Source organism: Pantherophis guttatus, chromosome 2 (genome assembly GCF_059756535.1).
Source record: "Pantherophis guttatus breed Tessera chromosome 2, ASM5975653v1, whole genome shotgun sequence".
In the NCBI taxonomy this organism is placed as follows: domain Eukaryota; kingdom Metazoa; phylum Chordata; class Lepidosauria; order Squamata; family Colubridae; genus Pantherophis; species Pantherophis guttatus.
Genome location: NC_142064.1, coordinates 118,109,057 through 118,135,914, shown reverse-complemented (window position 1 = coordinate 118,135,914; position 26,858 = coordinate 118,109,057). Strand labels below are relative to the sequence as shown.

The 26,858-nt window shown below is 45.5% G+C and overlaps 2 protein-coding genes across 4 annotated transcripts in view; one reads left to right on the top strand and one right to left on the bottom strand.

Annotated features, from left to right (window-relative positions):
- The first annotated feature begins 256 nt into the window (after positions 1 to 256).
- TMEM187 (transmembrane protein 187) lies at positions 257 to 2,391 on the top strand. Its single transcript, XM_034434235.3, has one exon. The coding sequence runs from the start codon at positions 395 to 397 to the stop codon at positions 1,157 to 1,159; it is 765 nt and encodes a 254-aa protein (XP_034290126.2). The 5' UTR covers positions 257 to 394; the 3' UTR covers positions 1,160 to 2,391.
- Positions 2,392 to 2,652: 261 nt separating this feature from the next.
- The window catches only part of IRAK1 (interleukin 1 receptor associated kinase 1), a 39,440-nt gene continuing 15,234 nt past the window's right edge, over positions 2,653 to 26,858 (bottom strand). For 2 of the 3 annotated variants that reach the window (XM_034434236.3, XM_087886564.1), the window contains 10 exons: positions 23,440 to 23,607; positions 22,978 to 23,042; positions 22,638 to 22,752; positions 22,424 to 22,536; positions 21,595 to 21,799; positions 14,071 to 14,139; positions 13,762 to 13,980; positions 10,558 to 10,774; positions 8,784 to 8,906; positions 2,653 to 3,020 (listed from right to left, as the gene is read on the bottom strand). In XM_034434236.3, the coding sequence (XP_034290127.2) occupies positions 2,968 to 3,020; positions 8,784 to 8,906; positions 10,558 to 10,774; positions 13,762 to 13,980; positions 14,071 to 14,139; positions 21,595 to 21,799; positions 22,424 to 22,536; positions 22,638 to 22,752; positions 22,978 to 23,042; positions 23,440 to 23,607 (1,347 nt within the window). In that variant the 3' untranslated portion in view covers positions 2,653 to 2,967. Of the gene's footprint in view, positions 3,021 to 8,783; positions 8,907 to 10,253; positions 10,775 to 13,761; positions 13,981 to 14,070; positions 14,140 to 21,594; positions 21,800 to 22,423; positions 22,537 to 22,637; positions 22,753 to 22,977; positions 23,043 to 23,439; positions 23,608 to 26,858 lie in introns of all 3 variants that reach the window. The other variant, XR_004594222.3, reaches the window with a different exon arrangement.

The following is a 26,858-nucleotide window of genomic DNA, read 5'->3' as shown; positions in this document are numbered from 1 at the left end:
ATGCTGGGCCTTTGCTTGAGTAATCTCATGCTGTTGGCTGTTTGAGCAGGAGAGGGAGGATGAGTGTTTTCAGCAATGCAAAATGTCACCAAGCTTTCAGGTTTCTAAGAGAAGAGTTTAACTGAACCCACTCACTTCCTGTGCAGCATTAATGGGGAAGGTATCAAAGGCCACCCTGGGCAGTAAATTCATCTTGGGAAACTAATCATCTGCGTCATCCATTTCATGCTCTCTTCTTGTTTTTCGTAAGCCATTCTAGGAGGAATGGGACTTCAACGGATGGCCAGACTGGCAAAACAAGTGAATAAATAATTGAAAACAAAGCATTTGTAGCAGTGGCGGTTATTTGGCAGCGGTGCAGAGAGCAAGACTCAAGACTTTGAAAATCACAGCTATGAAGTCAGAAGACAACAAGCCGTTCTTGCATGTGACTGGAGGCCTGCTGCTTTGCATACTAGCAGTGGCTTTGGGAATTTTTGATGGCGCTCACACAGATACTGGCTACGAGCATTATGCTGAACCAACAGTGCCTGGAATGGCAGCCTTCCTAGCTATGCCAGCAAATTGCTTAATCAATTTGGCCTACATACTTCTGGGTTGGTATTGGTGGCCACCCGGTGACAAGAGTAGGCAGAACTACTTTCAAGAGGTCTTTGCCCTCATGGCGCTTTTATATGGGCCTACACAATGGGTCCGACTGTGGACACAGCATCATCGGGCAGCTATGTTAGATCAGTTGTTAACACTACCAATTTTTGCTTGGGTCATTGTTTGGTGCCTATTTCTTGAAACTGGGTGGGAACCATATGTTTTTCTAGCCATAGAAGTGACTTCACTGACTAGTTATGTCCTGGCAGTGCTTCACCCACAGGGTTTTGAGTTGGCATTGAGTGGACATATAATTGTTGTTTTTTGGAGAGTACTGAAAGTGCAAAGACAGTTTGGCAATGCCAGTTCCATCTGGATTATAGTTCTGGGGACGATGTGTTGCTTTGGTTTTGTAAGCCTCAAAGTGTGGGATCAGGAACTGGCCCAGTGGGCATTCTTCTCTCGACTCACTGGTCATTTTTGGTCCAAGGTATGTGATGTGCTGCAGTTCCATTATACTTTTCTCTTCCTTACCTTAATGAGCAGACACCGGCTAAACTCAGTGAAATAATCTATAATTTCAATGAACAGTCTTAATCAAAGGAGAAACTTACACAACAGTACAAGAACATACTGTAATGTGGTTTGAAAGAATAAAAAGTCTGCTAAAATATGCCAGTTTCTTCAAAAAGCTATTGAAGATAGCTGGTGAAATCCACACAGTATCACTCAGTTTATTTCCTGTTGAATATAATCCTGTTTTACAAAACCACATAGGAGAGAAAAAAAGTTGATTTATACAGTAGTCCTCAATTTACAACCGTTTAGTGACACTGTGAAGTTACAGCAGCACTGAAAAAAGTGACTTATAACCAGGCCCTATACTTAACTGTCAAAGCATTGCCAGGGTCATGTGATCAGAATTCAGGTGCTTGGCAACCGGAATCTGCCTTCCCCATTGACTTCGCTTCTCAGGTTGCAAAAAGTACATGACCCTGGGACCTGCAATGGTAATAAATATGAACCAGTTGCTAAGCATCTGAATTTTGATCACGTGATCATGGGGATGCTGGAAAGGTGGGAACTCTGAAAAATGGTCATAAGTCATTTTTCTCAGTGCCATTGTAACTGAACAGTCACTAAATGAATTCTAAGTTGAGGTTTATCTGTATACTTTTAATTTTATCTAGGAGCTTAGTTTAGGGTACATAGCACTTCCTTTTTTATCCCATCCCATCATCAGGGTTTGGGCCAAGACAGACTGGCCAAAGTCACACACTGAGCTTCCATGGCTAAGAATGAATTTGAACTTTTATGTCCTTTGTCCAAAGTTTAACCTTTTCTTACCACAACTCCCTTCACAGTGATGCCATGTAATTATTCAGCATTATTAATATTCAGCATAGTTCAGTTTTGAATAGAAACATCTTACTGTGATGTTGAACTACATTCTTAAAACAGAATCTATCATGGCTACAACACAACTGCAGCATAGCAAAAAAAATAAATTAAAAAAAAAAATCATGTCAATAGACAAAACTTACCCTCCTGACATTATGTAGATGTTTTCTATTTTTTTCTTTCCAATTTCTCTATCATATCTAAATTTGGAGTCTTAAAATTTTTCCCTTTCCCTTTCCCTGTAGCATCTTTTGTGCTGGCCAAATCCTAAATCATTTCTATTGTCTAAATAATAAGTCATTTGTCATTAGTACTTTTTTTCTCTTAATTTTGTGGTTTTCTGTATTAAACAAATAACAATAATAATAAAGCCAACACTTTGATAACCATCTGGTTGAAAAATCAGTAATCCACCGTGTATGGTCTTTGGGGGTTTTGCTTCAATATGGTTTCACGGCTTGGTTTCTTACAATGGAAATAAGGGGAAGATGGCACGAGAAAAAGCAGATGTTCTCGCCTTTCTGAAAACTCTGATAGGACAAAGATTCTGCTTTCTAAGTTTCCTCTTCCACAGGAGGTAATTTTGTTTATAACGATTGCAAACATCTACTATACCCTGTGAATAATCATATAAACTATAAACTAAATGATACTGACAACTTACAAATATATAAAATGTTTTATCTATTCAGCGAAAGGGAGCATGTAGTGAGGAACTTGTATAACAATGAAAATCCACATCATCATCATCACCACTCCCACCCACCCCACCAGTTTTGATCTCCATTCATAACTCCAATGGTGACTTCCATTTATGGCAGATTGCTGGCCTGAACCCAAATTCTGCCAGAAACACGTGCCACACTGGTACCAACTAAGGGAACAGGCATGGTATCCAAAGGAGGATAGCATGACCCCTATAATTTGCAAAGTGCTGTCAGCGCTATGAGAACTTTGATCCCGTCTTTGTTGAATTCGTCATTCAAATTCATCACTCTCTTCAGGTTCACGAGGTGGCTCAGCAACACCATCTGAAGGGGAGAAAGAAAAGAAACTCAGGTTTCAACCTCTCACAGAGTAAAACTGCTCTTTATCAGCTAGCGGTTTCTCATCTGTCCCAAAACTGAAATACAGAAATAGCACAATAGGACCATAAATCTGTCTGGGTTGCCTTCAGTCCATCTTTCCCAAAGCCACTCCAAGCTTAGTATCCTCTAGCTGTGATTAAGAGTTAAAATCTTAACACATCTGGAAAATACCCACGTGGGGAGTGAGTGACTTGATGACCAGATTATTGCTGCTGCTGCCATGTCTCAAAGAGCTTGGATTTAGTTTCTCAGATGATTTTGTGCTATATTGGATAAAGGAAAATCCTCTGAAAATAATGACTTCGCGCGTTTATTTATTTACTTAAAACATTTCTACCCAAGGAACTCTAAACAGAAATAAAACATAACTAAACTATACAAATCAATTCAAAAGAAACTGGCTCAAAGCCCCTAAAAAGTATATTAACTTATCAAAAAAACACACACCCATGCCAGAACTCCATCCGCATCCCAGCTCCCAGCCTGGATAAAGAGCCAATTCTTCCAAAAGGCCAATAGGCTTGGGTATTTGTAATTCAGGGAGAAGGCTATACAACAGGACAGGTCCTGTGACTGAGAAGGTATATTTCCTGAGTTCCACCAGGTAATGCCTCACCGGGGAAGCCTGGAGCAAACCTACTCTGCCAGATTGGTCTCATGAGTACATACAGCTTTAAAGGTGACAACTTTTCAATAGCATTTGTAAGCCCACTGAGTGTCTATACAGGAATGTTCCATGGGCATGTCTTGGCACAGGCGGTATACATTTTGAACCAGCTGAACTTTCCAAGTGCTTTTTTAAAGGCAGCTCCACGTAGACTATGTTGCAATGGTCTAACCAGAAAGTGACTAAGACATGAGTGACAGTAATGCTTACTAATATAGAAATGGGTGCAACTGATGCACAAGATGTACTTGTGTAAAGACTTGAACAGGACCTGCGAGTGCAGAACTCCCAGACTTTGTACAAACTGCCTGGGGGAGCGTGACCCGATTGAGAACGATGAGTGGTGGAAAATCACTAAGTACAGGGGATCCTAAAACCCACAGATAATTTTTTCAGAGCTGCTCCATTCTAATCTACACAGCTTCAAGACCAAAAAAGAACCTCAACACCTTCACTAAGATGGCCTGGGACAGATGTATAACTGAATATTATGAACATACTGATAATAGTTAACCCTGTGGGAAAATGACCTGACTCAGCAGTTCCAGAATGCACATGATTAAACATTCCTTCATATTCACCACCATGACTACTCCCAGGATATATACATTCTACTGCCTCTTTGTGTTGATAAAGAAAGGGACAACTAACTTCCATCCCAATTTTTTAGGTGAAGGGATTTTTTAGGGGAAACTAAAGCATTCTGTCATGTAGGGAGAAGGCAAAGATTTGCTACACTGCCTGCTTTACTAAAACTAGGAAGAATCCCACCTGGACAGCAGAGAGAATGGCCTTTGGGTTTACAAATGCTGTGGTAAAATCTGAGGAGCCCGAACTTCGTATTTTACAGCATAGGATCAGAAGCTGTCTAACAATAGTCTGGGAAGAACTGTGGATGCCCAGTGTTGTGGCCCGTCAGCGGCCTGTGCAGCTAGCAGCTGATTCCGACAGCAAGGAGGCTGGTGTGATGCGCCAGCAGCCTGTGCAGCTGGCACTCGAGTCAGACAATGAGGAGGCTGGAGAAGATGTGCCAGAGGCAGGGATTCAGCCAGGGCCTTCAGAAGCTCCCATAAGTGAAGAGGAAGAAGAGGAGGAGCCTCTTCTTGATGCATGAGTGTGCAGAGCTGCCAAAAGGCAGGAATGGCTCCTCAGGAGGAGGTCTCCTCGAGAGTAAGGCTTGGGGCTAATTGGCCACTCCCCTAGCCTATTTAAGGAAGGACGATGCCTGAGGCAATTTGCAGGAAACAACTTCGTTCACATTCCTTTGCATCTTTTTTTAAAAAAAATTCAATTTATATCCCGCCCTTCTCCAAGTGGACTCAGGGCGGTGCACAGCCAGAACTAAAACACATATCAATACAAAATTTAAAATTATTAAAAGAATTAAATAACTGTGGCCCAAAAATTTAAAACATTGAAAACTAAAACCCATTTGACAATTTAAAAAGCTAAAAAACTAAAAAGAGGGATTTTCACGCCAGCCCTGCTTGATGGAAAAGTTTTTAGGGCAAGGCGAAAAACCCGGAGATCCGATATCCTTTGTATCTCCGGGGGCAAATCGTTCCAGAGGGCAGGAGATGCCACAGAGAAGGCCCTCCCCCTGGGGGTCGCCAGCCGACATTGCCTGGCTGACGGCACCCTGAGGAGTCCCTCTCTGTGGGAGCGTACTGGTCGGTGGGAGGCTATCGGCGGCAGAAGGCGGTCCCACAAATACCCAGGTCCCATGCCATGGAGCGCTTTAAAGGTGGTGACCAACACCTTGAAGCGCACCCGGAAGACCACCGGAAGCCAATGTAGCTCACGCAGGAGAGGCGTCACATGGGAGCAGCCCCTCGCTCCCATAATCCCCCGCGCAGCCGCATACTGCACCGGTTGGAGCCTCCGGGTGCTCCTCAAGGGGAGCCCCGTGTAGAGAGCATTGCAGTAGTCCAGGCGGGAAGTAATGAGCGCCTGAGTGACTGTGCGTAGGGAGTCCCGATCCAGAAAGGGACGCAACTGGCGAATCAGGCGGACCTGATAAAAAGCCCCCCTGGCCACGGCCGCCATATGCTCTTCTAAAGACAGCTGTGCATCCAGGAGGACACCCAAGTTGCGAGCCCTATCCGTGGGGGCCAATAACTCGCCCCCAATAGGCAGCGATGGCACCAGCTGGCTATATCGGGACGCCGGAAGCCACAGCCACTCAGTCTTGGAAGGGTTGAGTTGAAGCCTGTTACTCCCCATCCAGGTCCGCACGGCTTCCAGGCACCGGGACATCACTTCAAGGGCATCGTTGGGATGGCCTGGGATGGAGATGTACAGCTGAGTAACATCAGCGTACTGATGGAACTCCACCCCAAAGCCACGGATGATCTCGCCCAGCAGCTTCACATAAATGTTGAACAGAAGGGGCGAGAGGACCGACCCCTGTGGCACCCCACCAACAAGGCGCCTCGGGGTCGACCTCTGCCCCCCTGCCAACACCGACTGCGACCAGTCGGAGAGATAGGAGGAGAACCACCGCAAAACGGTGCCCCCCACTCCCAACCCCTCCAACCGGCGCAGCAGGATACCATGGTCGATGGTATCAAAAGCCGCTGAGAGATCTAACAGGACCAGGATAGAGGAGGAACCCCTATCCCGAGCCCTCCAGAGATCATCCACCAACGTGATCAATGCCGTTTCTGTGCTGTGCCCAGGCCTGAAGCCGGACTGGAGCGGATCCAGATAGACAGCTTCATCCAGGTACCCAGGAAGCTGTCGCACCACCACACTCTCAACAACCTTCGCCAAGAAGGGAAGGTTGGAGACCGGAAGATAGTTAGTCAAAACAGCCGGATCCAGAGCAGGCTTCTTGAGGAGGGGCCTTACCACCGCCTCTTTCAGAAACGTCTGATCGGCTCTTGCTCCTTTCTTGTCAGTTTTCCTGCAAATTGCTTCTGGGCATTCTGCCAACCACAGTAAGATTACGGTTATCTGAAATACTGTGCTTCAGAATTGAGTTATTATTCTTTGGATTCTTGTCGGCTGTTAATGAAGTTAAATTAACAGCCCTTGTTCAGAAAAGATTGATTTAAACTGTACTTGTGTTCGAACAACTACTAAGAAAACTCATTAGTAGTCCTTAATTAGCAAACTAAGGTTTGTACGGACTTTGTGTGTGCTGCGTTCTTTGGGATCCATAGCTGGGGCAGGACACCCAGGAAGAAAGTTTATCTGTTTTAATAGGATTCTGAACCAGTTTCTCTGATGGCAAAAAGGGACCAAAGATAGGGTCTGAGTAACTCTGTTTTATAGGAAGGTTTTTTTACTTTCCTTCTCTAGCACCATTTTCAAACATTACCTTAACATCATAATCATGAGAATCATGATTCTCAGCCTGAGAATCTTCTTTCGTCTAACTCCTGTCTTACCCCAAATGCCTCATTTTTGACCCATCTTGGCCTGCTTAAATAGCCCTGACATTCTGCTGTATAAGTAAAACCAGATTCTACAATAATAATAATATAATAATAATATAATATAATTTTATTTCTATACCGCCCTTCTCCCGAAGGACTCAGGGCGATGTACAGCCTATTTAAAAACACAAGACAAACATCAATTAAAAATTTAAAATTATTAAATAAATTCAGCTCAATTTAACCCCCCCCAAAAAAATTAAAATACCCCAATTTAAAATATTACGTTGATAGCCCGGCCTGGCGGAACAACAGGGTCTTCAATGCACAGTGAAACACCCGGAGGTCGGAGATCTTACGTATTTCCGGGGGCAGTTCATTCCACAGGGCTGGGGCTCCCACAGAGAAGGCCCTCCCCCTGGGTGTCGCCAGCCGACATAACTTGGCCGATGGCACCCTGAGGAGACCCTCTGTGTGGCCGGTGGGAGGCTATTGGTGGCAGAAGTCAGTCTCGAAGGTACCCGGGTCTTATGCCATGAAGCGCTTTAAAAGTGGTGACCAACACCTTGAATCGCACCCGGAAGACCTTGTCAGAAGAAACTTCTGACAAGGCATAATCCAGCAGCAGGCAGAGATTCAGAGGGATATCAGGAGGAGCAACTGAGAACAAACAAAATGAATAGATCCTAACTATTAAACAAGGCCTTAAACTCTCTCAATTCTCATGTGGACTATAAATTTGTCCTGCTTAATGGATTCTCAGGAATTCATTTCCAGATATATATTCAACAGGAAAATAGAGACGTCAGAGCAGAGATTAAAATGGAGCCATTGTTTCTGCAGAGGTTTTATATATTTTGACACAAACAGCTTATGCAGAGCAAGCCAGGAACGTCACACCTGCTGCTCCTATTGTATGGCTTTCTTACATGAAAAAAGGCCGTTTGTCCAAACTTATCTGCAATGTATAAGGTCACAGTACTTAAAGCACATAAACTATCATGACATCTTCTATTCAGATTTGTCTATGCAAGCTTCAGACAAAAGTAATCTTGCTCTAGTTGTCAAACATTTTCTTCTATCGATCTTATACTTAATCTTTTTGATTCTGACATGAAAATAAGAGAGGATAGTTTTTGATACTTCTCTACTGAGCATGCTGATTGATGAAGTGAAACTGAACAATAACTATTGGAACTGAACTGCCCTTCTTGATATAAAGGTAAAAGTAAAGGTTCCCTTCACACATATGTGCTAGTTGTTTCCTACTCTAAGCAGCGGTGCTCATCTCCGTTTCAAAGCCAAAGAGCCAGCGCTGTCCGAAGACATCTCTGTGGTCATGTGGCCGGCATGACTAAACACCAAAGGTGCACGGAACACTGTTACCTTCCCACCAAAGGTGGTCCCTATTTTTCTACTTCCATTTTTTACGTGCTTTCGAACTGCTAGGTTGGCAGAAGCTGGGACAAGTAATGGGAGCTCACCCCGTTACGCGGCACTAGGGATTCAAACCGCTGAACTGCCGACCTTTCAATCAACAGGCTCAGCATCTTAGCCACTGAGCTACCGCGTCCCTTACATTTCTTGAAATGTCACTCCCTAATTTAACAGAACCAGTTTGGAGATTGAATAGTGCCACCTCCAGCTTCACAGCATTACCTTCTCCTGAAGGTGTAGAGGCAAGCACAGCCAGGCTGTCAAGCTCCCCCTCATTGTACAGTGCCAGCCGTTCCATCATGCGCCTCCGTGCTGGGTTGATGACAATCTGAGGAGTAGAGTTACCTGCGGAAAGAAAAGAGACCAGCACTAAGTGACAGCCTACCGGATAATCAAACTGAGGCCCTTAACAAAAGAGCTGGATTAGTGTCTATCTCCTGGAGTAAACCAGATAATCTCCTGGAGTAAACCAGATAAGAATCACAACTAGATGTGCTAATTCTTTACTGTAAAGCTATATTGACAGAATCTTGCAAGTATGAAAATACAGTCCTCCCTCCACCCCCATCTCCTTTACAGCCCGAGAAACAAGACAGGGTATCTTCTGAACCTTTTGCCCCATCCAACTATCCAAATGCAGGCTCTGCTGTCTCTTATCTGGTAGCATCTCTTTGCCCAGTGTCTCAAGGCCTTTCCCACATTATCATTCTGATTGGCAATATGTCATTTAGCTGTTCTCCAGACGCCTGCCTGGGTATTTTCAGTGCCAGATGAAGCAACCTTTACATTTTGAGCGTCTTAAAAGGCACCTTCGTTGCAGCATTGCTTTTAAGTTGTATCTTTTAAGTACCTTCACTCCTACTTTAATGCATTTGTATTGCTATCCTATTAAAGCTGTTAAGTCTTACTGAGCACATACATTGAAATAACATAAAAATAGCGAAAGATAGTAAAATGTTAAAATAAGGGTGCCTGAAAGTTACCAGATGTAGGGCTGGGTGGAGATGGCACAGAACAAGCAAGGAAGAAATGCATTTTTAAAAAGCTGCAGCCCAGCAGGACAACCAATGATTAAAACAAAATTGATCAAACAAGCTGTAAAACATCAGATGGACAGGTCAAGTAATTAACACGGATGTGGAACAGTATTTAAAGCCATGTTAGGCCACAGCTCCAACTTGCTCCATATTACTGATACACCAGAAGGCCACATCTTGCCAGGATTTAAGGTAGGCATTTTCTTAGCCAACTGGAGACTCTAGAGGAGTCTGGGAGCTTAATAAATCAGGTTTTGTGTCATATTGTATCTGATCTCAAAATACATTCTACAAATAACTGATTTAACGTTAGTGGAGGCCTACCTTCTTAATTGCATCATTCCTTCCATCTGACAGCAAAGCACAGGAGGGAAAATATTTCAGTCTATTACATTTATATGAACACGCTTGATAACCAAGTGCCCACAGCCCACAGTTGTTATTTTCATTTAAAAATAAACATTTGGCATTTCTGTCTATGTTACAGGCATTCATTACACATCTGTACTTGTTGGAACAAGGACACATGAAAAGTATTCCAAACAAATGCCTTAATTATTGAAGTCAGCTGATCCAATAAGTGTGGTTGTTTCCCAACCATTTTTCTAATTAGCAAATATTTCATTATGCTTAATAAATACTTTAAATTTCCAACCTTAGTAACTTCCAGCTCTTTGGTGTTCAGCTCACTGGATTTCCCAAGCAGTGCAGCCATTGCTGAAAATTCTGAGCTGAAGTCTATACATCTGGTAGTTGATAAACACTGCTTTAAATATATGGCTGTTATTTGCCGCAACATGGCCTTGATGATATATAATGTTGTTTGCTTATATTTGGCTTGTCATCTTGTGTGAACCCCACCCTTATAGCTTTCTGTTATCTGTTTAGCCGGCTGATCATTCTGTCTGGCAAAGCCTCTGAATGGAGTGGGAGAAAGAGATGTCTGCAGAATATCGTACCTATCTGGCCAATAGACACACTGTCTCTGGTCACTCTTCTGTAGCTCAACAGTTTGGAGTTGGCCTCTAGGCTTTCATCACTTTCCTCAGGTTCATTAAGAGGCATGGATGAATAGTAGTCTTCTTGGGGTGTGTGAGGTTGCTGTGGAGGCAGTAGTAAAGAGGCAGAAGATTTCCCATGTAGGGGTATCTGTAGCCTCTCTAGCTCTTGATAGACCTGCAGGATAGGAAGAATAGTTACATTCTATTGCTTCTTAGAAACACCATCTGGCAAATAAAATAACTCACTCATTCTTCCATTTCCAAGGCAAAGCCACTGTGGCCATATAAGCCAGCTCCTTTGAACAGGAAGCTCCATTCCTTCCCAAGCTCACTTCATGTCTGATAGGCAGCCTTACGATATAACTGAAATGCTGCAAACAATATAGTGAATTTCTAGATCCGTTCCAGTCGGGTTTCAGGTCTGGGTACAGCACGGAAACGGCATTGGTCGCGTTGGTTGATGATCTCTGGAGGGTCCGGGACAGGGGTTGCTCCTCTGTCTTGGTCCTGTTAGATCTCTTAGCGGCTTTTGATACCATCGACCATGGTATCATGCTGCACCGGTTGGGGGTGGGAGGCACCGTACTACGGTGGTTCTCCTCCTTTCTCTCCGACTGGTCGCAGTCTGTGTTGACAGGGGGGCAGAGGTCGACCCCGAGGCCCCTCATATGTGGGGTGTCGCAGGGATCAGTCCTCTCGCCCCTTTTGTTCAACATTTATGTAAAGCCGCTGGGCGAGATCATCCGTGGTTTCGGGGTGAAGTACCATCAGTACGCTGACGACACCCAGCTGTACATCTCCACCCCGGACCACCCCAACGATGCCCTTGAAGTGATGTCCCGGTGCCTGGAGGCCGTACGGATCTGGATGGGGAGGAACAGGTTCAGGCTCAACCCATCCAAGACTGAGTGGCTGTGGTTTCCGACGTCCCGATATAGTCAGCTGGTGGCATCGCTGACTATTGGGGGCGAATCATTGGCCCCCACGGAAAGGGCTCGCAACTTGGGCATCCTCCTGTATTCACGGCTGTCTTTGGAAGAGCACTTGACGGCTGTGACCGGGAGGATTTTTCATCAGGTTCGCCTGATCCGCCAGTTGCGTCCCTTTCTAGATCGGGACTCCCTACACCCAGTCACTCATGCCCTCGTCACCTCTCGTCTGGACTATTGTAACGCTCTCTACATGGGGCTCCCCTTGAGGTGCACTTGGAGGCTCCAACTGGCGCAGAGTGCGGCTGCGCGGGTGGTTATGGGAGCAATGTGGAGCTCCCATGTAACACCTCTCCTGCGCGAGCTGCATTGGCTCCCGGTGGTCTTCCGAGTGCGCTTCAAGGTTCTGGTTACCACCTTTAAAGCGCTCCATGGCTTAGGACCTGGTTATCTACGGGACCGCCTGCTACCACCAATAGCCTCCCACCGACCAGTACGCTCCCATAGAGAGGGGCTCCTCCGGGTGCCGTCGGCCAAACAATGTCGACTGGCGGCGCCTAGGGGGAGAGCCTTCTCTATGGGGGCACCTACAATCTGGAATGAGCTCCCCCCGGAGATACGGAGGATCCCGGATCTGCGCACCTTCCATCGCGCGCTTAAAACGTTTTTCTTTCACCAAGCTGGCCTGGCCTAAATCTTCTCCTCTTTTAAATTTAAATTTTAAATACAAATTTTAATCTGTTTAATTATGGGGTATTTTAAAATTCAGCCAAATTATTTAATTCGTTTTAATCTATTTTAAATTTTGTATCTCTGTGTTTTATCTTCTGGCTGTTCACCGCCCTGAATCCTTCGGGAGAAGGGCAGTATAGAAATTTAATAAAATAAATAAATAAATAAATTCTAAGGTGAGATTCCTTCACTTATATTTATGGTAAATGGGGCACGAATAGCCATCAACAGACACTGCAGTGCCAGCAGGAAGCAACAGAAACAAGAGAGACTCAATATAACTCGGCATTTATTCATTGTCCCTTCCCCATTTGCCATCACTAATTCTTTTCTTTTAGGGTTCATGCATTGGTCAGTTCCATAGAAGTGATATGGGCAGCTGCAAATGAAAACAGCACTCCATTGTGACAGTAGCATTATCCACAGAAATAGAGTAATTCTGGACTGGAATTTGGATGTTACTGCATTTTAACCCAACACCCTTAATCAATGGTCATATTAGCTGAGAATGAAACTTAGCAACATCTGGAAGACCACTAGTTCCCCCTTCCTGGATCCTTCTAGCTGCAGGTCCTATAGAATGGGTATAGACAGCTGACAAAATAAACATTACAAAAACAATGGAGGGAGGGAGGGAGCAGTGGGTGGATTATGTGTGTGTGTGCATGTGTGTCCTTTCTCTCCACGCTCCATCATGAATATGCCATCCCTCTTTTACTTACACTATATGGCCATCCCAGAAACATCAGCCAATAAAAGAGACACAGATGTTTCTATTTATATATAATGAAATCAAATCAGTTGGAAAGTATCTGAAAAACTACAGCTTTTTCTCATCTCAGTTCTCCTGCTAAGGGTAAATAGAAGCATTATTATGGTCACTAAATGGTTTCTAGACATTGATAATTATTTCTCAGTGACTCATTCGCAAGTCAGGGCCAACTTGGGATATTGTTTTACAGTGCTTACAATGATCTGGGTGAGTCAAATAAATTATAATCCTCTCCTTAGATCTTAAGACAAGTAACAGTTTGCACTTGCATGCAAAAATCAGATAAATTTGAGGAGGGGAGAACCAGACTTTTCTGATGCCAACCAACTGATATGAACCTCCAGGTATAAACTTGGTCTGGAATATTTCTAAAATGTCCACTTTCTAAGTACACAGAAGGGCACACCAGGCACAGATATAGACAGGGCTATGGAGATGTTCAAAGAAAGGGATTTAAAAGAGAAGGGGGTAGGGTGAATGTATGTATTTATACACATATACACTTTCTTTATGAAGCTGATGTGCATAAAGCAAAGTCAGTATATGTGAAAAGAGAACAGATTCAGAAGATAACATGCACAAAGCATGCATGATTGTCCCAGATTTTGATGGTTGTTCAAAATTCTTCCTGACTCTATGAAACAAAGGCTTAAAGTTAAAAGCTTTGTTACAGCAAAGCAAATTCCAGATTTCTTCCCAGAGGAAGAAATCAAATGTTTGTTCTCTTACTTCAGCCATTGAAGGGCGGCGCTTGGCTCGTGGGTGGAGACAGCAACAAGCCAACTTTCCTAGTGTTTTGCCCAGTTGCTCTGGACAGGGGCCAGACCGGAGGTCTACGTGCTTTTGGTAGAGATGACTGCCAAGCTGAACTGCTTTGGTATGACTGGAAGAAGTTGTGTTTGTTGACAGGTGGGCTTCTTGCTCCTCTTCATCACTTACCAGATCCTTCTGAAAGCACAAAGGGGGACGAGCGATTGTAAAAAGTCAAGCTGCATGTTACATAGTTAATTAGCATAAGATGAGGTAAGAATTGCTCACCAAGTACTTGCTGTGTCCACGAGAATCTACTTCCATGGGTCGTCTTCCAGTCAAGAGTTCTAGAAGAACCTGTCAGGGATGAAGAAAGATTATTTTGAACTATGGGAGAAACAGATAAAATACTACTAAAATGGGCACTTTGTTCTTTCCTCATATTTCAGTACAGGCAGTCAGGTGACCAGAACACAGAATTTCATTATAGGATTAGGCCATCCTAGGATAAAGCTGATCAGATTTATTACAAAGGACCTTTTTGTGTCAAGTTTTCCAACCAGGCCTTTTTCGTAAGAACTCAGGGATCAACAGAATTATTTCTAACTAACCTTTGATTCAACTGCTCTGAAAGTCAGACTCAAAAGCAAACAATATTAGGTTCTGGCAGGATTTTCCCTCCTGCCTCTTAATAGAATATAGCTTTATTGCTTACAGTTTGAATCCTAATATTAATGCAAACTTTATAATGTATATTAACTAGTAGCCATAAAAATCAACATTAAAACATCATAATTATATGTTCACTGCAATCCATCTGATCAAATCAAATGGAATTTATGTAGCTATTAAAATTATTATTATATACAATAACAACTATAAATCCCTTAATGATGTACAAAATGCCCAAATCTTTTAAATCGAAATCTAAATCAATTATAAAATGTAATTATGTAAGTATTTTGGCAATGACAAACCATGCATCACATAGCTGAAGTAAAAAAAGTTTGTCCATTAATTTAAACAATCCCACAAGTAGCATTTTCTCATTGATCGTGGGTCCGGTGGTCATCTCCAATGGGGTATGCTCTACCGATGATGACGGATCGGGTCTGCTAGCTGAGAAGCTCCTCCCCTTCCTCTAGCCTCCCAGCTTTCAGACTCGATCCGATTTGGATCAAGTCACGGTTTGAGCTGCTCCTAAAAATCATTAGAATTTCTTGCTAGTCTTTAATTGGAATTTTTCTAAATTGATTCCTGCCTTTCCTGCCTGATTGCTCCCTCGGGGTGGAGCTTCCCAGCAAGCACGGTTTCGTCCCAAGACCGCTGAAGACCGCTTGCGGTGGGATAGGCTCCCCTTTAGGTCGAGCCTTCCCTGACAGCGAGAGGGGTTCTGCCCTATGCCGCTGTAGCAGCCTGTCAGCCGGAATTAGGTCATCGTTTCCTCCGCCGCTTGACTTCAGCAGTGGCGGCGAAGGTCGGAGCCTTCTCTGCTCCGCTGGGCTGCATCGCGCCGGGAGGCGCAGGAGCACTGGGAGCCTCCCAGTTCCTGGAGGCAAAATCGCCGCGTTTCTACAGTCGGCTCGCTCCCAGGCTCCTTGGGGACTGCAGGCAGGGCGGTTCGGCTGCCGAGGGCAGCGGCGTTCCGGCGCCTCCTGTGCGTTCGCCCACACGCCTGGAGAGATTTGGAGGCGAGGCAGCAGAGCTTCTGAGGCACGGAGTCGCAGCGCATGGTGAATGTAAGTTTCTCCCTGCTTGGGGGGGGGGGGGGGACAGCCTTACCTCCTGGCCCTAATTGCCTTTTCTTTGGCAGACGGCTGGTTGCGACCCTCCCTAGACCACTTCTGGGATTCTTCCTCTCCTCGTGGCGGGCGCCATTTTGGCTCGTCTTCTCCCTCCGCCATTTTGGCCACTTCTTTGTGATTTGAGTCCTCTTCTCTCACGATGGCATCCACCAGGCAGTCTAAGCCCAAGAAGCAGGGCGCTTCCTTTGATCAGCCTGAATCTTCAGCGGTGGTTCCTGCAAAAAGGGCTAAAAAATCCTCCTCCAAATCATCGGAGTGTAGGTCAAAGGAGGAGGTGAGGCTGCACCAGGCCATTGAACGTTCGATCCAAAAGGAGGCCTCCATTAAGGAAACTGATCTCTCAGCCTTGGTTCCTGTTCAGGTCTCCTCCCCTGTGAGGCCTGAGTCCACTCCTCAGGCTCAGCCTCCAGCCTTATCCCCAGATGGGGATGGGACTTCCTTGGAACCACAGCAGCAGGTTAATGAATCCTTCTTTGGGAATCAAGAAGGGTCCCCTAGGGCTCAATCCCCTGGGGTGTCCAGGGCTTCTCCTACTCCAGCCCTGCAGAGTGCGGGTGACCAGGTACAGGGGCCTATAATTTCCCCTGATTTGGTGGCTTACATCCATCAGGCCATACAACAGGGTATTCAGGCTGACAGGTAGCGTAGAACAGCCTCATGGGTCTCTCAGTCACCCTCACACTTAGATGTGGAGGGTTCCTGCCTCATGTCGGATAGGGCCAAGCCCACCGCCAGAGCTCATTCATCAGCCTCTTCTATTCAAGGTTCTTTCACTGGTGAGGATTTGAAGGATGCTGAGTTGTCTGACGATGAAGACTTATCCCCAGACCAACCCTCTTTCATAGGTCTATTCAAACCACAAATGTTCCGATCCTTGTTACACAAAGCTAAACTTACGACAGGCTTAGGGACCCCCTGTGCTAATCCGGCAGGGGAGGGGACTTCTTCATCAGTACCTCTGTTTGAGGAACCACTCATTGAGACTGTAGAAATTCCAGGGCCCAAGTTGTTCAGAGACGTTCTCACTAAACAATGGCTCGCTCCTTCATCGGGGCCTAAACCCAATACACTTGACAAGCGCATATATAATATGGCCCCGGAGTTTTCTTCCCTTCTACAGGTGCCCTCGATTGATGCTCCTGTTGCCGCCCTTTCGGCCTCATCGTATACTGCTGGCCCACCGGAGGAAAGTCTCCGCCCGGAAGACCGCCGTCTAGAGCACGTATTGGTCAAGTCTCACCAGGCGTCTGCATGGGCAGTGAAATCTACAATGGCGGCTTCTTTCTTCAATCGGGCCTCCATCCTTTGGCTCAGGCAGCTGCAGGAGCGTCTTCCAGTGTCTGACACACGTTCCCATCAGGACATTAACAAGGTACTGGCGGCATTAGAATTTTCGGCCGATGCCACCCTGAACTCATCCAGATTCACGGCTAAGGCCATGGGGGCGGCTATCACAGCCCGTAGGCTTACCTGGCTCAGGCAATGGCAAGCTGACGCCAAGTCTAAATGGCGTTTGGCTACATCTCCATTCGAAGGTTCCCTCTTATTCAGGGCTCCGCTGGAACCTCTCTTAGCAGAATCCAAGGATAAGCGCAAATACTTACCGGCTATGTCCCATAGATCGGATCAGAGAGCTCCTTCCTCCTTTCGTCCCTTTCGAGGGCCAGAGGATAATTATCCCGGTTGGCAAGGCCAGAGGTCCTTCCTGTCCAGACAATCCCGTCCTTCCGATCGTCAGGGGTTCCAATCTCAGCGGGGCCAATTCAAACGCTCCTTCCGAGGGGATCGTGGGTGTTCTGCCCGCAGATCCCACTGACGGTACATCTGGGCTTCTCATCGGGGGCCGCCTGGCCTCGTTTGCCAGCCAATGGGAGGCCACGTCCTCGGACGTCTGGGTCAGGGAGACGGTCAGGGTGGGCCTCTCCCTCGAATTTCTCTCCACCCCCCCAACCCGATTTCTCAGATGCCCCTTCTCTTGGGATCGGGATCGACAGCTCCTGATGGTATCGGCCATTCAACATCTGCTCGAAATTCAGGCCATCGAACCGGTACCTCAGGAGCTGCACGGACAAGGCTTCTATTCCCGCCTGTTTGTGATTCAGAAGTCGTCAGGGGGTTGGAGGGCAATTCTGGACCTCAAATCCCTGAACCGACGGATCGTCTACCGTCGGTTCAAAATGCAGTCCCTCAGCTCCATCTTGGAGGGTATCAGGCCCGGGGACCTCCTCTCGTCAATAGACCTGACAGAGGCTTACCTCCACGTCCCCATCCACTCGGATTTCAGGCAGTTCCTTCGCTTCTGTTATGCAGGTCGTCATTATCAATATCGAGCCCTTCCATTCGGCCTATCCTCGGCCCCCCGAGTTTTCACAAAAATCATGGCCGCGCTGGTGGGCTACCTCCGGACTCTTCCAGTAAGGATCCCTGGACGACCTTCTCGTCCAGTCAACTTCGGAGGTTCTAGCGCGCCAGGACTTGGAGACCACCCTCCGTGTCCTGGAGAGCCACGGGTTTTCCGTCAACATGGCCAAGAGCTATTTGATACCCACGACTCGCATACAGCACCTGGGGGCCATCATCGACTCGGTGGAGGGCAAGGTTTATCTTTCTCAGGACCGTCTGTCCAGTCTACGGTCACTGGTCAGGTCAGTGTCGTCAGGGAGACCTGTCTCCCTGGCGTCCTTGTCCCAGCTCCTGGGAAAGATGGTCTCCTGCATCGGGATCATTCCTTGGGCGCATCTCCACTGCAGGGATCTGCAGTGGTTTCTGCTCCCGTACCAAAAACGACAGCTAGGGACATCCGACCTCAAGGTCCTCCTGCCCCACAAGGTTCTCCTCTCCCTTCAGTGGTGGTCTTCAGCAGCAGTCCTCAAGGGGAGGGAGTACAGGGTCTCCCACTACCTCATTTTGACAACGGATGCCAGTCTTCTGGGCTGGGGGGCTCACCTGTCCTCGTCCATGGCCCAGGGTCATTGGTCCCAGTCCGACTTGACCCACAACATCAACTGGTTAGAACTTTGGGCCATCCATCTGGCTCTCCGGGTCTTTCAGGACAGGGTGACAGACAAGCACATACTGGTACGGACAGACAATGTAGCCGCCAAGGCTCATGTAAACCGCCTGGGGGGGACCCGGTCTCGCCACCTCATGGAGGAGGCCGAGAGTCTGGGAGCCTGGGCAGAGACTCACCTGAGGTCCCTTCGGGCATCTCACATATCGGGGGTGACGAACACCCAAGCAGACTGGTTCAGTCGGGAGTCGATGGACCAGGGGGAGTGGGCCCTAGACCCGGACCTGTTTCGAATGATCACCGCCCGTCTGGGCTCCCCCGTGGTGGGCCTGTTCGCCACTCGGGCCAATCGCTAGACAGAGAGGTTCTTCTCTCGCTACCCGGAACCGGGGGCAGAGGCCGTGGACGCAATACACAGCGACTGGCTGGCCGGCCTCCTCTATGCCTTTCCGCCTCTGCCTCTCATCCCCAAAGTCATCAGAAAGATGCTGTTCCTCCGGGCGGAGCTCCTGCTGATCGCTCCGTTCTGGCCACGTCGGCCTTGGTTCGCGGACCTCCAAGCCCTATCCGTCCACCATCCCTGGCGTCTTCCTCGAGACAAAGTGATTCTTCGTCAAGGGCCGCTGCTTCACCCGGAACCTGCATGGCTTCAGCTGCCTGGCGTTTGAGCGGAGCTTGCTGAGGGTGGCCAAAGTTCCTTCTCGTGTCGCCAGCACCATCCAAGCGGCCGACGCCCTTCAACGACATGAATTTACGACTCCACCTGGCACTCCTTTGTGTCATGGTGCAACCGTCGATCCATCGTCCCTACGGCGGCCACCACGGTGCAGGTACTGGTGTTCCTACAGGACGGGTTTGAGGCGGGACTGGCCCTGAACACGCTCCACAGACAGGTCTCCGCTCTGTCCACCATATTGTGTTGTGGTTCCAAACGTTCCCTCTCGGGCCGTTCTCTTATCCGTCTCTTCCTCAGGGGGGCTTCTAATCTTTGCCCGGGGACTATCCACAGATACCCTTCCTGGGATTTGCCCTTAGTGTTAGACACCCTCACTAGGGCTCCCTTCGAGCCCCTTAGGACTGTGGGCCTACGTTTCCTGTCTTATAAGGTCTCCTTTTTGCTGGCCATAACTTCGGCTAGGCGAATTTCAGAGTTAGCGGCCCTTTCCATTAGGGCTGACCTCTGTATCTTTCATCCAGACCGGGTGGTTCTTAGGTTGGATCCCACGTTCCTCCCTAAACTGAATTCCCCTTATCACCGTACACAGGAACTAGTCCTTTCAAATTTTTGTCCATGTCTCAGCCGGCCTTTAGAACGTGCCTGGAATACCCTGGACGTGAGGAGAGCCCTTCGGATTTACCTCCGTCGGACTTCTGACTTCAGGAGATCGGAATCCCTTCTGGTCTCTTTCCAGCCATCCAGTATGGGCCAAAAAGTGTCTTCCATTATGGTGGGGCGCTGGATTAGGGCCACCATAGCCACAGCATACAGGTCCCAGGCTTTGCCAGTTCCACGTAGAATCACTGCCCACTCCACCCGCAGTGCGGCCACTTCGGCTGCCTGGGCTACCCAAGCTTCCTTGGAGGAAATCTGCCGGGCTGCGGCCTGGTCGTCCCCGACCCCTTTCATACGACATTATCGTCTAGACCAGTTCGCATCCGCGGATGTGGCGTTTGGGCGTAGGGTCCTCCAACAGGTCCTCCAGCGGACCACTCCATCGGCCAGGGCTAGTCCCCCCCTATAGGTACCGGCTTTGGTATGTCCCATTGGAGATGACCACCGGACCCACAATCAATGAGAATGGGCTTTGACTTACCTGAAAGCCCTTTCTGATTGTGGTGGGTCCGGTGGTCAGCCCCACCCTGTTGATGCCCAGGGCCGATTCGGCGTGGTCCTGGTATCCTGTTTCCTTTCTTGCAGCTCACCGTGTAGGTCTGCTACAAATCGTCTCTCATCAGAAAGCTGGGAGGCTAGAGGAAGGGGAGGAGCTTCTCAGCTAGCAGACCCGATCAGTCATCATCGGTAGAGCATACACCATTGGAGATGACCACCGGACCCACCACAATCAGAAAGGGCTTTCAGGTAAGTCAAAGCCCATTTTCCCCTGACATGTTGAGTCAGAATGTATAATGCGATACTTACTTAGGTCTGCATATGATGGACAAATAAAATTACAACTTTCTTTTAATTGTGCCCAAATCATCTTAAATTGCCCACTGAAAGAAGATGTTCTACCAAACTTGAAGCGGCTCCCTGGCCATTATTGGATGGATTTAATAGACAGACCCTATGACAGTTATGTGAATATGAAAGCTATCTTAAGAGAATAACCTTCTGAATTGTTTAAAGAGACTATCCCCTCAGAAGGAGAAGCTAAACTCAGCATGTTCTCTGAAATCATCAATTGTTTAACATATTACCTGGGAAGATGGCAGACTACACATTCTAAGCAGAAGCAGAATATTCTTGATGGACGTTATAGAAATGAATACAGGCTGTTGAACAAATGAACTTAGAATTGCCCTTCACTTGTATGACATATCCTGTCTTCATCATACTTCATTTATTTGTAATACAAGTAGTTTTCAACTTATAACCATTCATTTAGTGACTATTCAAAGTTATAATGGCACTGAAAAAGTGACTTAGTCCTCGCACACAGGACCGTCACAACGTCCCCATGGTCATGTGATCTAAATTCAGGCCCCAGGCAACTAGCATGTATTTATAACAGATGCACCATCCTACGGTCATGTAATTGTCTTTTGTGACTTTCCCAGCCAGCTTCCAACAAGCAAAGTCAATGGGGAAAGCCGGATTCATTTAACAACCGCACGATTCATTCAGCGCAGTGCTTCACTTAACAACTGTAGCAAAAAAGTTGTAAAATTGGGGGCAACTCTCTGAAAAACTGTCTCGCTTAGCAACAGAAATATTAGTCCCAATTGTGGTCATAAATCAAGATCTACCTGTAACATTCCTGTTCCCATATTACTCACCACACCAAAGCTGAATATATCAATAGCAGTAGAAAGCATCCCAGTCCGGACGTACTCAGGAGGTAGATAGGCCAATGTACCCCTCACAGTCTGGGTCTGGCCCAGTGAACTGCTTATTGCTCCCTGCTTTGGCCGGCGGCTGAATCGTGCCAATCCAAAATCAGCCAGCCGTGGATTGAGCGCTGCATCCAAAAGGATGTTAGAGCTGTATATGACAGGAAAAGAAGGTTTTGTCACTTTTTGATGTTACCTAGTTTGGTAATGAAATGTCTGCAAGAAAACCACCAAGCTCAGAGAGCACCAAGGATCCCATAATTCCTTCTCAAACTCCCATATGTAATAAGCATGACCAGGGAATAGCTCTCCTCCAAATTTTCATCTTGTTGTTTGGAGACTCAATACTTGAAGACTCAGTGTTACTCCCAAATACCAGTTACAGGGGAAAGGAATATGCATCCTATCTGTCTCAGAAGCATTTGGTTGACCATGATGAGAAACAAAACCCTGGACCAGAGGAGTCATTATGAAAACAAGAGGAATGTCAGCCTGGCCAATGGTGTGAAATACTAGGAATTGGAAATTAGTAATGTAAAAGGTCCTAAGTTTCTAAGTCCAGCTACTGGACTTAGCACAATATTCATTGTCTATTTTCATTCTCTCTTGCACAATCCTCCACCTCCCCATCCCACATTGAAGCACAGAAGGTGAAGAGTTGTTAAACATCTCTCTCCTCACCTAAAAAGCAGATATTCTCACATTTAAACAAAAACAATGCATTAGTTATGTTTACATCTCACTCTAGAAGGTGAGTTCCCCTCCATTCTCTTACCTCTTTACATCTCCATGGATAACGCTCGGGGAGTCACTGTGCAGAAACTGAATAGCTCTGGCAGTGCCCAGAGCCACATGGTGTCGTTGTGTCCAGGAGAGGCAAGCATCAACCTAAGAAATTCAAAATAGATTCAAGGACAGGAGTGATCCTGAAGGACTTGTTTGCAAGCACAGAGTACTTTTAAATAGAGAGGACAAATTCAGCTAGGTACCTGGCCGTGTAAATGATCTTCCAAGGATCCCTTGGGCAGGAAGACATAGACAAGGCAGAAACATCCCTGTTCAGCACAACAACCAGCAAACTCTACAATGTTAGGGTGGCGAAACCTAAGTTACAAGTGAGACAGTATTAAACAATGGTAGTTCCAACACAACCCACACCCTTGTTCCCATGATTCTCTAGCACTGTCTTCTCCAATTTGGCATTCCCCTAATGTGCTGGGTTTGGGGAGATGAAATTCAACACATCAGAAAGACACTAGAAAAAAAACCCAACCCATTATTTCATTTCTGGGATTCCACAGTACATCCAAAATAAACTTTGGTACTTACCGGGAAAGTTTTTCCACTTCTGTGACAAAACTATTCTTTATTACAGTCCAGTCCAGTTCTGCTTCCTGTCAGTTAGTTTAAGGGAGATTTTAAAAAAGGAAGGAAGACATATGTCATCATTAGCTGGACTAAGTGAAAAAAAATTCTGAGGGGTACAAAGGAGCAGGCTCAGCAACTAAGGACCAAATGTATATGAAAACACAGCCATGTTACACTGAAGGACGACTAGGTCTGTTATGGCCAATCTCCATGGCTATCATGCCCCTGGGCTGCAAAGAGCTCATGCCCAATCTTATTTTTAGGGAATGGTCTATTAGAGGTGCAGGAGCCAAGTCTAAGAAATTTTACAATTCATCATTCCATGCACTAGTGGAGAGTGGAAATGAAAATGAAAAGCCAGTGGAAATGAACAGAAAACAAAAAAGTGTGAGCATTGTGAGTTGTAATACCCAATGGAAATACCTCCTTGAGCCGTTTCACAGCATAGACAGTGTTGCGCAATCGGGCCTGGTAGACGCAGCCAAAACCTCCTTCACCAATCTTGAGATGTTCAGAGAAGTCGTCTGTAGCTTGGCGCAACTCTTCTAACTGCCACTCGAAAGGGCACGTGGAGGGCAGAGATTCAAGGCCCTGGAATAGGGTGGGCAGACATACTGTAAACAAAACGAAAGGGCATCCCTTCTCTCCAAAACACAATAACTCTGAAGCATAAGCATTTTAGTGTCTTCTTCTCTGGCTGCTGACTGCTTCTCCTCCTCAAATGGAGAAATGGAAGCAGCAAGCTTTCAATGATCAAAAAGTCATGTCTGCTTCAGATCAGTTGGAAGTACCAGTAAATTAGAGTGGCCTCACAGAGAAACTCTAATCCTGTTTCCAGATGAACAAAATGAAAGAGATTAAATGAAGATATTTAAAAACATAAATTGAAGCTTCAAGTGAATAAGGAAAAGATAGAAAATGAATAGAAAAGAAAGGCAAAACACTGAAAGGTGAAAATACTTTTTATGCAGCAAAGTTTAATGACTCTTCCAACATCCTAAAAAGTAGATTTGTGTTATATTCATATACATTAAGTTAGGGAAAAGGAATAAGCATGCCAAACACCACAAAGTATTTATGACAGAAATTCCAGATTTCTAAACCAGGAATCTTGATTTGGGGGTCAGACTTTTAGACATCTGGTCAAGGTTAATTCCAAAGTTAATTCCTGTACATGTTGGAAGAATTAGAAAATTAGAAACAAATGGGATTAAGAGATTAAGATATAGGTAGTCCCCGTTTAACAACTACTCATTATGTAACCATCCAAAGTAATGGTTGAACAAAGCACTGACATATGTACTCACAACCGGTCCTGGAAATTCTGGCCATCCCAGCATCTCCATGGTCACATGTTAGCTATTTGTGACCTTCCCTGATGGTTTCTCACAAGCAAAATCAATGGAGAACCCAGGAGGGAAGGTTATAAGTCACTCTGCTAAGTTGCTCACACTTCCCCACAACCCGATAGAAACCATCCCTGGATCTGCTGCGCTTGTACCACACGGCCAACAATGCACTCTCACCCTTGTGTATCTTCCCTTACTCAACAGCAACTCTTATTTGCCTGCCGCTATGTGAGCTCCCTGGGATTGTTTAACAACCTGTGACTCTTGCTTAACAATGACAATGGGAACGGCCAAGATTGCCAACGCTAAGTGATGCAGACATGTGTTGTTGTGCTTTATGACAGCATCACTTAGCATTGCAAATTCCAGTCTCAATTATCACTGTTAACCGTGGACTACCTGTACAGCATACAGGCAGCATATTGGGCAGCCAGAAGAAGGGAGAAAATACTTATGTAACAACAGGAGAAAAACTTTAATAAAATGATGGACATGGGACATATATTTAAAACCAAAAAGAAGTAACTTTGGTAATGGCAAAACTGCGGCAGTAAAGAGAAATTAAATACTAGCATCAGTGCAGAATGCAAAAGGACATTTGGGGGGGGGGGGGTTTAGGACTCTAAAGCAGAGCCATAAGCAAAAAACAATGAGAAAGGAAGAACTGTTATCTAAAAGATACTGAAAAACATATGACTGAAGAAAAGATACATATATCTTGGGACTTCCAGTTGGCTCTGCAAGCTTTGAAGACGCTCTTTTACGAGCGCCCGATCCCCGGTTCGGTAAAAGCCCCAGAACAGCCGAAAAACAGCTGTCTGGAGGCTTGGAACCCTCTCCCCGGGCAAAGGGGAGAGAGAAGAGTCGACAGGCGGAGGTGGAGCCCCCCAAGTGCGCTAGGAGAAATCCTGGGACGCAAAGGGTGTGGGCTCCCTATTGAAGCCTGTCAAGCCACTCCGGACCAGGGACGACTCCGCCAAAGCGGAGCTAGAAGCTGTGACCAAAATCTGCTGAAAATCAACGGGAGGACTTTTAACATCTTTACTTTGATAGCAGACAGAGCAAATCAGGAGAAAACGAAAAGGAAAACGTGCAAGTAACACTTTAACTCCGTTTTAAAATGCAGAAAATGGCGCTTGAGGGCGGGAGGAGGAAACTACCAGGGAAAGTGCTTGTTAAGGCTTGTTAACGTTTGCAACAGTGATACAGCTATTGGATTACACCCTAAGAGAAAGTTTTAAAGTGGAAGCGGCCAGGGAAAGAATTTGGTATTGAGAAAAAGAATTTGGTACTGACTTTAACTAAAATCTGGTTTTCATACTGTGTGGAAAAGAGTTGAATTGTTGTCCTGATAGCTGGATGAATACAAAGTGGCTGAAATATGGCTGACAACAGGGCAGGTGAATCAGCAAATTCCCAAGCCTTGACTGTCCAGGCTTTTCAAGAACTTTTAGACTCTTTTACTTCAGCCCTGTTGGATACAATTGAAAGGGTTTTTTCAAAAAACAGCTTGGGAAAATATAAGGAGTTGTTAGAGGGACAGCAGGAAATTATTCAGAGGAATTTGTTTTTGGAAGATCAAGAGATGGACAGGATTAAGAGACAGGCTGGCACAGTTGAAACAAAGGATTTGGTGGACATTTATTCAAATGACAGAAAAGCAACAAATAGTTTCTTTATTGCAAGCTGACAATCTTTATGGCAACAAATTTTGGCTATATGGACAAAGAAATGGACTGAATGATTATACAAGCAAGAAGAGACGAAATGGGGATTTCAAGTTAGAAAATGCGACCTCAAGAAGAGAGCGAGTATTTCAGAAACATTAACCTCAAATCACCATTTTAAAAGTTTCAAAAATAAAATTGGGGGGACTGTTGAAAGAATTTATAAAAAAAAGGATTGGGAAAAATATAGAAAGAAGAGAAGAACAGAAGATTAAGAAAGATATCTTCCTGTGGATTTTGAAATTGGCATCGGGCAAATATGTGTTTTAATGGTATTAAGAGATTTTTAAAATGTTTAACATAAGGTTATATTATTTTAAAAGATATATGAGATAAATTGTATAAGCTTTTAAGATGCCTAACCCTTTGAAGCGAAGAGGATTAATGTTAAATTCAGAATTTTATTGCAAAATGATAATTAGTTTTGGATAGTAAAGGGCTGCTCTCTAAAAAGTTAGAGGTATTAAGACAGTTAATTGAAAATTTGAAAGACATCCTCCTGTAGATTCTGAAATTTATATTTGGTAAATAAGTGTTTCAAAGGTATTAAGAGATTTTTAAAATGCTTAACATAAGACTAATGTTAAACTCAGAATTTCACTAGGGAGTAATGTTCAAAAAGAATGATGTTCGAGGGTATAGAAATGGAATTTATTCATGATTTTTACTGTTTGTAAGACTGCTAAAGTATCGGATTATACATCAAGAAAAAGTTTTTTTTATATATAAGTAGGAAGAATGAATTTAATTTAATTGGTTTTGAGAA

Coding starts and splice junctions, on each gene's coding strand:
- TMEM187 (XM_034434235.3), top strand. CDS start 395: ATGAAGTCAGAAGACAACAAGCCGTTCTTGCATGTGACTGGAGGCCTG.